The sequence below is a fragment of the Mycetomoellerius zeteki genome, unplaced genomic scaffold (assembly GCF_001594055.1).
Source record: "Mycetomoellerius zeteki isolate Tzet28-1 unplaced genomic scaffold, Tzet1.0 scaffold363, whole genome shotgun sequence".
NCBI classification, from domain to species: Eukaryota; Metazoa; Arthropoda; class Insecta; order Hymenoptera; family Formicidae; genus Mycetomoellerius; species Mycetomoellerius zeteki.
Genome location: NW_017257353.1, coordinates 38,397 through 49,194, shown reverse-complemented (window position 1 = coordinate 49,194; position 10,798 = coordinate 38,397). Strand labels below are relative to the sequence as shown.

The 10,798-nt window shown below is 38.8% G+C and overlaps 1 protein-coding gene across 1 annotated transcript; it reads left to right on the top strand.

Annotated features, from left to right (window-relative positions):
- The first annotated feature begins 3,954 nt into the window (after positions 1–3,954).
- LOC108725796 (uncharacterized) lies at positions 3,955–4,356 on the top strand. Its single transcript, XM_018453020.1, has one exon. The coding sequence runs from the start codon at positions 3,955–3,957 to the stop codon at positions 4,354–4,356; it is 402 nt and encodes a 133-aa protein (XP_018308522.1).
- Positions 4,357–10,798: the final 6,442 nt, after the last annotated feature.

Below are 10,798 nucleotides of genomic sequence, written 5' to 3'. Positions count from 1 at the left end.
CCGAGTCTGAATGGCCAGTTACAACGACATCACTTGCAAGAGATATACCGGAAAGAAGAAACACAGCCATAATCAATGTAGCAGCATCAAAACCAAGATTTCAGATTTTCGAACGGTTTTCAAGTTACTCGAAGCTAATACGAGTGTTTGCAGTGTGCCTACGTTTTGTTAACATGACAAGAAAGAAAGGGGTAGGCTCTGCCAAAACTTCTCAACATGGCAGCAACAAGGGAGAATTTCTTCCACTTTTCGTTTCCGAACTAGAAGCAGCTAAACTAACCTTAGTGAAAATCGTGCAACGGGAATGCTTTCAGAATGATATTCAACATATTTCAAGTTTCGGAGCTGTGAACAAGAGGAGTTCAATCCTTAAACTAAATCCATTTTTAGACGCGAGTGGAATTCTGAGAGTAGGAGGGCGTTTAAGGCATGCAAATTTGTCGTATAATGCAAAACATCCAATGTTAATTCCAGCGCAACATAGATTCACTCGTTTGATTACAATGCATGAATATTGTCGTCTTTTTCACGCGGGAGCACAATTAACTTTAGCGTCAATTCGATAAGAATTTTGGCCGTGCTCAGCTCGAAATATCGTACGTCATGTCATAAACACATGTGTAATATGCTTTCGCCACTTACCAAAATTGTCCACTGCATTAATGGGTGATTTGCCTGAAGCTCGCGTCAAGGGTGGTTCACGACCATTCGAGACATGTGGTACAGATTACGCTGGTCCTGTTTATTACAAGGAGGGCCAACGAAAGAATTCACGATCAATCAAGTGTTTCATAGCAATTTTTGTTTGTTTTACGACAAAGGCGATTCATCTAGAATTGTCGAATGATCTTACTTCGGCCGCGTTCTTAAATGTACTTAAGCGATTTATTGCAAGAAGAGGACGTCCTAGTCATATATATTCAGATAACGGCTTAAATTTTGTTGGTGCCGAGCGCGAACTCAAGGCATTGTTTAATCATAAGGAAGCCAACCAACAAATTATATAACATGGCAAATGAACAGATACAGTGGCACTTCATTCCACCAAGGACACCACACATGGGTGGTCTTTGGGAGGCCGCCGTAAAATCCATTAAATTTCATCTTGCACGTATTGCTGGAGAGGCGTCTTTAAGAAATGAAGAACTTAATACATTATTAGTACAAATAGAAGCAATTCGCGACCTTTAACACCTCTATCAGCAGATCCTAACGATCTTTCATTTCTTACCGCCGGTCATTTTCTGATAGGATGTCCTCTCATTGCGTACCCAAAACCTAATATCACAGATGTAAATATCAATAGACTTGATCGGTGGCAGCGCATCGAACAATTGCGACAACAATTTTGGCGACGCTGGACCAAGGAATATTTACATGCTTGCCAGCAACGCAATAAATGGAATACCATCACAAATCCCATCCAGATAGGACAACTTGTTATTCTAAAGGAAGACAACTTGCCTCCTTTAAGCTGGAAATTAGGGCGAATCAAGGAGGTATATCCAGGTCAAGATGGAATTATACGAACTGCGTTAATCCATACAGCAAGGAGTGATTATAAGCGTCCTATTACCAAACTTTGTGTACTTCCCATAACTTAAGAATGTATTTATACTCTTCACACATGTTCATTAATTGTTATGACGTCAATCATTAATCACAGTTACTAATTCGTTGATGTAAGAAGCGTCACACATGACTAGTTATTTTTATTTTTTGTTGTTTATAATCTAAGAGATTCCAAGGGGGGAGTATGTATGCGTTAACGCACATTTCAATTCTGGCGCCACTTTACTCATGCGATCATCCATGTTGTTTTTTTTTGGTATTGCAAGCGAAATAAGTGGTGGCAGTTCAGTTCTCTGTTGGAATAGATATTGTAAAAGACAAGAGCAGTTTGGTGCTTGATCAATAAATTTCTGGATATTCAATTAACATATCTTGTGTAATTAATTTGACAAAAAGAGTGTACGCATACACATGTGAGACGTCTCACAAGACGAGAAATTACTCGTTGTCATGACAATCGGGATCATGCCAAAAGTAGACACATTAGGGGAGAGTGGAGTGGTGGTGATCAGTTATGAAATTTTATTAATATTTTCATTTAAAATTGATTTTTTATCAAATTTGCTGCAGAGACATACAGTACAGGATTATAGCTTTAAAGGAGACCATTAAAATAATTATTAGACATATTTTTATTTATCGATGTAAGAAGGTATAGTAGTTTTGATCGGTATAGCCTACCTGTGAGGGGTCAAGGCGATCAGACTACGGGTGATGATAATAGGGGTAAGATCATTACAATTATGTATGTTGATTTTGGGTATTTCAGTTGCAGATCATGGAAATCATTTTTAATAAATCAATTATATTTGTATATTAAAATTTGTATATTAAACTATTTTTAAATTAACAATATTAAAAATCTTAATTTTAGGCCGCATATGTGAAGAACACAATCAATACTAGAAATTAAATGCCTATAACGGTCGAAGCTGGATCTTTAATGCTTAAATAATTCAATGTAAATTACATATATACTATAATTGTACATGCATATACTACCTTGATCAAAAAGTTCCCGGAATTCATTCAGAAAATTCAAAATACAAGTTTATTCATTAAAAGTGATATTGTCCTCTTCAAAGTACTCCCGATCGACTGCAACACTTATGCCAGCGCTTGATCCAGCTCTCGAAACATTTCTGGAACTCTATTGTCGGTATAGCCATCAGAGCCGTTTTCGATTTTTCCATTACCTCCTTTCGGCTTCCCCGTAGTGGTTTTTTGACTCGATCGAACAGAAAAAAATCGCAGGGAGCCATATCGGGTGAATTCCATGGCTGTTGGATGATATTCGTTTCGTTCTTGGTCAAAAAATTTAATACAAACTCGTTGTTGCAAATTCAACTCCATTTTTAAAACTGTAAAAAATCGAAAACACGTGCAGAGGTAGATGTACTCAAGACGGCGTAACTTTTACAAATGTCAAGCTATGGAGATAAAATTTGGTAGAAATGTCAATGATAAATGTGGCAACCTAACCAAAAAAAACAGAACTCAAATCAGCTGACTCAGGTCACAATGCAACCGCATGAATTTTTGACACAAAACCTAAAAACGAACTTTATATTCATTAAATAATTAAAAGACCGACAAATGATGATCTAAGGACTAAAGACAGCCCGAACGGAGGAAATAGCGGAGAGACCCACCTGCATGATAAGGAACCAAGATAAATATCAACCAAAGAAGACAAAAAGACTAGCAGCGTGGACAAAAGGACTTAGTTTTAAGAAAAACATATTTAATCATAGTATTTTTAAGTTTTTATTATATTTTACAGGGTTTTACACATTAATACATTAGACATAAGTATATTTGTTAAAGGGTCAGTCATATAATAAGTTTTAAATTAATATTTTTTTTATTTTACATTCAAAGAATTCTAATTTATAATATTATATTTATTTTTGTTTTTATATTCTATTGAACGGTAAAGATCTTTTAGAAACAATATTAAAGTACAATATGTTTTATTAAAAATATGAACAATTATTATGTTAACTAAACAAAGAAATCAATTTATTATCAACCTACCTAGTAATCCTTATACAAATAGCTCGAGGATCAGTTCATCGGTACCTAGAAAACAATAAAGAAAACATTAGAAACATCATAGATTCAAACCTGAAAAGAAATAAATTAACATCTTAACATTATGATAAAAATACTTACCATGACACTTGATGACCAATAAGAACCGTTGAGATACTCCTTGAGACCTGAAAGAAAAAAGAGAGAGTAATTAATCAATATTAACTTCCGACGTCGCAAAGGACGAGGGCGAGTGTGATATCGAGAGGAAGATGACATCATTCCAAAATAATGTACAGGTTATGCTAAATGAATTTGAAAAGACGATTCGAGAAGTGAAAAATCGCAATGACTGAGAAACGATCGCTGGTTGATGAATTACACTCTGCAGCGAGAAGAAATTTTCCAAGAAGACGCGTCATAGTACATAGATACGATGACCTGTGGCAGGCGGATGTGGTTGAGATGCGTCCGTATACACGCTGCAACAGAGGTTACCACTACATTCTCACCGTTATCGATGTGCTGAGTAAGCACGCGTGGGCCGTACCACTCAAAGCCAAGAGCGGGAACGAGGTGACAAAAGTGATTGCAAAGATAATTCGAGACGATGGAAGATGTCCGAAAAATTTGCAGACTAACAGAGGAAAGGAATTTTACAACTCGAATGTGCAGAAACTCTTGAAGAAATACAACATCAATCATTACTCTACATATTCTGTAATGGTTCAATCGTACGTTGAAGAATGATGTGGAAACAATTTACGCACAATGGAAACAATAGATGGATCAATATGCTACCAAGCCTCGTATCAGATTACAACGCGCGAAAGCATCGAACTATCGGTATGCGATCCATCGATGTTACCCCTGCGATCGCCGACAGGCTCTTAACCACGGTGTACAATCATGTAAAGATTGCCGCACTCGCGCGATTCAAACTGGGTGACTCGCGTGAACAAATTCAAGACAATCTTTGAGAAAGGATACACGCCGAATTGGACTACGGAGGTCTTTAAAATCATCAAAGTGTAACAAACTAATCCAGTGACGTATCTATTGGAAGATTCTCGCGGAAAATCCATCGTTGGAGGATTTTACGAATACAAACAGCATCGCGTCGCTAATCCTGACGTGTATCTCGTTGAAAAAGTGTTGCGTAAGAAGGGAAGCGAGGTTTACGCGAAATGGTTGGGATTTGACAATTCGCACAATTCATGGATTCATAAAGACAATGTATTATAAAATTATACATTATATTATACATTAAAGTATTACATATATTCATTATAAATATATATATATTAAATATTACACATAGTATACATATTTTACATATCATACATTTTATACATATTATACATTTTATACATATTATACATTTTATACATATTATACATTTTATACATATTATACATTTTATACATATTATACATTTCGTACATATTATACATATTGTTATGCCCGTACTGCATGTGTTATACCTGTATCGCATCGTCGCCCGTTATACGTTGGAGTTCGCCATCATCAAAGGAAGAAACGCGTTGCCTGGCAACAAGCCGTCGATGTTTAAACAGATTTGGAAAGAAGCCGTCGAAACGATCGGACGTGTCTTCTCATCCGCAAACTTATACCTCGTTCTTTGTGCTCCAATACGGAGTATTTCTGTGTTCTCTTGTGCAATAAACGTTTCTTGTTCCTAACGACATACTCGTGTACTTCATTCCGGCGGCTCGGGAGTGCGCGTTCGCGACACGAACGGATTCCGCGAGACGGTCGTGCGGACGAACTGACGGACGGACTTAACAATATTATACATTTTATACACTTCATACATATTATACATATTATACATATGACACATTTATACATATGCGAAATGCATTTTATTTACACCGGTAATGTCCCCATAGCAGCGTGTCGGTGGAATCTGATACGATATACCGCTTGTCATCGTGCAGATAAGAGCAATTTTCGTTTCCGATGTCACGAGATGTATACCTCGTGCAATATTGATCTAATGCACGACTGCCTGCGCGTCATTTCGATTGCGTCGTTCAAACAGCGTGTGTAATCCTCAAACGTTATGGATTTTGCAACAACGCTGCTCTTGATATCCTTTGCTTTTCCCGTATCTTTCTTTCCTTGCACACGTAAAGCGCACATTTTCGCTCTAAGCCCGACGAAATCAGTCATGACGGCACCATTGTTCCCATCTTTCATTAGGCCTGGAACTTTTTTATTAGCGAGCGGAATATCGTACGCGTTATCAATAGAGTAATCACTAGTGTCAAATCTATTGATGTCGCGTTTCATGATATCGTAAACGTCATCACATTCCACATGGTATATGAGACTGTCAGTATCGGTATACATAATTTTGCATTTATCGCGAAACAGTGGTGCCGTGTACTCGTGGTGAAATTCGTACAAACACGTTTCAGATATATCGAGGATGCTTATCGCATAATGTTGCGAGGAGCTTGTCCTCGCGCTTGCCGGGTGGTTTCTCGCGCGTCGAACAGAACGGTAGGTCAGTGTGCGCGTCGTGGAGATGTTGAGGGTACTCCAAGTCCACCTCGAGAATATAGCCTGTCGGTGAATCTAACCCGATGGTCGTAAAGTTGAAATTGTGCACGTCATCGACCCATCGAAAATCGGCGTAAGGCAGTGGTTGACACATTGCTCAGTTGTAGAGGTTGTTGACGTCATAGTACATCAAGTACGATGACGGTTTCGATGGATCGTACGACAGCATGTATTTGTTGTTGGTTCGTGCGTACCTATTTGAGCACTGGCTCAGACCGCCGCGTATTCCGCGCTCGACAAACATGACCATGTCAATGTCCGTGAGCAGTTCAAATTTTACACCTGTATGATTCAACATGGCATCCCATGTGAAGCCCGGTAAGGTGTAATAGTATGCAGGGTCGAGCCCGTAACTCGCGACACAACTGTCGCAGAAATTTTCAAAGACCGGCCGACAAGATCGGCCAACAACAATACATCTGTTTTTAGATACAGATCGCTATATTCACCGAGCGTTTGGATGGAGAAGCGCTGCCGCACGTTGACGGCGTGCGCGTAATCACTCTCAGATACCGTGTTGTCCGTCAATGAACTGTAGAATGACTCGCGAGGCGGCAAACACAATTCGTTCAATTTTTCACTGCAGTCAATGTACTCGTACGGAAAGACGCCTTTTCGCGTCAAAAGATTAAAATCTTCTTCCGATAAATAGGAAAATTCGCGTCGCAGTACCCGCAGCTTATCATTGTTGAGAAAAGATGCAAATTTATCTAAACTAGAAGCGAGAAATCTATATGAATCTATGAAGCGTAATTGTATGCAATTCTTTTGATTGATTTTGGTACTGTCAACATGTTTGGTGAATGAGATGTATTTTTCTTTACTTATCGGTAAAAGATCAACGCGTCCTTCGTATGCGGTGGCAATTTTCTTGATAATGAAATGAGCATCGTAGCCAGATAAATTATGGAAAGCTACGGGTGCAATGCGAATCCTTATAATTTAGATTGCAATTTGAGTGCGCGGGGCCTCTGTATCGTCCGATTGAGTGACAGTGATCGCGTACCCGCGCATCGTCTGGTGTAAACGGTTCTTCGCATACGTGACAATGCAAGGCGCTGTTAAATTTTTCCCAGTCGTCGCGCGTGAAATCCGCCATGGGAACATTATCTGAAGTTGTCGACTGTACACTGTGCGCTAGATTTTTCAATTCTTCCGCGAACCACGCTATACAGTCTTTGTCACGGCGAAATCGGTAGCCTGACAGTGAGCTGTCGTAGGAGTAGTGCACGTAGTACCCGATACTGAAGACATTGTGATATTGGTACATGTGCGTAACGAATTGTGAGTCGCTAGCCATCTTTTCCAATGCGCCCTCAAGATCGGCATAGATTACGAACGGGACGCACTCCGTCCTGTAGTGATTGCGGAAGCTCAACCACTTGTTTTCCTCACTCGGTAGCCTTATCGCATAATCGTTTAATTTCCCAATCCTTACTGTGGGTCTCCAGTTTTGCGGTCGAGTTAAAGTAGAGGAGGCATCTGAAAAATTATTATTATAATTATTTTTATTTATATACATACCTATCACAGAAATATTTCTTGTTCTTCGATTATATTACAGGGTTTGCGGGTTATCACCGTGTCTTCTTTCATGGTCGATGCCAATGTTTCGTGAACAGCATGGTTCACGAAACATTGGCATCGACCATGAAAGAAGACACGGTGATAACCCGCAAACCCTCTAATATAATCCAAGAAGATAACCGTGCAAGCCTCAAATGCGTAATTTCTTGTTCTTGTTTCTGGTAATCCGTGATCTCACAAGGCGGGACAGATCTTTGATCAGCGCGAAATATCCCGCGCTGTCGTCCTCCATGTACAAGAGGTTTACGTGCTTACTCCTCTTTCGGTCGGCGAGTCGTATCGGCACAATCCCCTTCTCGATAGCGTAGACATTGATGGAAATGTCGTTGAGCGTTTCAAATTTTTTTATTTGATGTAACGTCGTCGGAAACTGATTATCTTAGAGATTCAGTACGATGAGTAGTGCGGATACGATGATTCCCTGTCCACATGTTTTTGTTGGATGCAGGGCTGCAATCATCGACCACGCGAAACACCCATTATCTGTGGATCGCACGTTGATCACCGTTCTCTTCAGCATAATTTCTCGCGGGAGTTTGATATGACATCCCATGCGCAGAGGATTTAATTTATTCGCGTTTACCGTTAAATTGAGGATACGTGACAATGCCCACCCTCTGTGACGTTCTTGAAATTCTTCGAGCGATTGGCTCGACGACGCGCAACATGTACCACTCGCGCAAATCTGTGCATTGATATAGTTCATGGTTCCGAGTGGTAATACTATTGTTCGGGCGTTTGTCATCTGTCACAAATTCACCGTTAAATACTGTATTTATTTTTAAAGAATCATATCTCTGTAAAACACACTGCATACTCTCGATCACAATTTTACTCGCGTCTTCGGGGAATCGGCGAGGTTCGACATAATTAGAGTTTATTACCGCGTCTGTTAGAATCCGGCTTTCGAACGCCGTTTCGATCTCGCGCCATCGAAGTCCATATCCTGCGCCTACGTGCACAAATCGTCCGCGCACCGAATCCTTCAAGCTTCCAAGTCGCGCGATACATGCGATCACCGATTGTCTATTACCGGTTGGTAATCGCGGGCGTTTAATACGGCTCTGCTCTTCCAGAGATTCTATAAATTCATCGCATCGCTGTTCCCACGCGATGTATTCTTCTCTTGTATTTAGCAGGGTAGCTTGCTCAACCAAATCTCGTTCCATGTTGTCACTTTTGCTATTAGATTGACTAATGACGCGATGCGCTTAAATCCTTACATTTTTATATCATTATTTGTGCTATTTATGATGATGATGATGATGATGTCATCGTGAAACATTTCAAATGTCCCCTTGAAAAATTCTTTTATTACGCTAAATCTAACATGTATAATGTGCATATATATTATAATCTATATGTATAATGTGATATTGCATCACATTAAGCATCTTTTTCGCAACTGCTGCATTTTGTGGTATCAAATTACATTGATGATTTCTTCATCGAATGTATCTAAAATCTTTTGTTGCATTTTGCAGGTGTTAAATTTATTATGTCATCGCGAATCATGTTGCGACGTGTTTTCACAAACGTTATATTTTTGTAGTATCAAATTACATTGATGATTTCATCACCGAATGTGTCTAAAAATCTTTTGTTGCTAGATATGCATTTTTGCAGGTGTTAAATTGATCATGTCATCGCGAAAAATGTTGCGATATGTTTTCACAAAGCACTTTTGTGGTATCAAATTACAATAATGGTCTCATCAGGCGTGTCTTTTGCATAAATTCTTAAACTCTGCAGCCACATATTTGCAATGTTGCATTTTTAACTATTGTTCAGTAGTGGGGTATAAACATTAAAAAGGAGGTGAAACGATATTACTGCATCAGTCACTCAGACGATTTCGACATCATTAGTATGAATTCTCGTGTTCAGCATGAACCGTGCAAGTAAGTATATCATTTATATCCGCAAAAATGTTTTCTACAGACTGCTTATTCGTTTGTTGTTCCTTGCAGTGTACGTAGCATTTTAAGGAGGGTGTTCGCGCTGACAGCGTACAAGTTTCTGGAGATCGGGATTGCTGTGGGACCAATGTCTCACGTGAAAATTGTGATCGGTGACACTCGAGGCAACCGCATCGTCCTGCCTCGTGCTAAGTGGACGGCGTTCGTCGAAAAAAAGGTTGATATCGAGCGATTGGTGCAGTCGATTACTCCGTCATCATTAGTGATTCAAGACTTTGTGATTGAACTTGTTAAAATACGCGATGTGGACACTGTGAAATTATTATATCTTTGTGTGATAAGTGTTTATATATGAAACCATCGACCATGCTCTTCATGTTTGAACTGGAACAATGTGTTGAGCATGTATATTTCGATTTGTGTCAATGTACAAATAGTATAAGCGATAAATTTAAATATTTCATTACATATTTACGTCAAAATTGTTATTATGAACAAATGCGATGCTATAAATATCTTGCGTAAGATTTATGATAAGAACTCACATATTGAATGTGAATTGATTTTATATGCTTCACATAATATTGTATATCATGCGTTACAAGAGTAATAAATGTTTAGGTATTAATATTCTACATATCTCAGTATTTATCATTATTCATTCCATCCTTTCTACGCTCATCCACCTTATTTCCGCGGTATCGTATTATGCACGCCGACACTCGACAGCATCGCGCTACGTATCGTCGCGCCCGTATTAAGCGAATCTGCGATAGATTAAAGATCTTTGCAAGCGAGTAGTTGCGGAAAGCGTCAAAAGGGAGAAATATGAAGCTGCATAGGGTAAAACTAGTAAGTATGGTAAATATATAATTGCTTTAGTAAACATATCTCCGTCTTTACATTTTCTCGTTCCTTCATTCCTTCCTTCTTCGCGGCGTCATATTACGCTCACATCATCGAGCGCGATCATATGGACACATCACGCTGTTAATAAATAATAGATACGCGCAAATATAAAACGTAAAATTATAAAAATAAAAATGAAATAAAATAAAATGGAATAAATAAATAAATGAAATAATTAAAATAAAAAA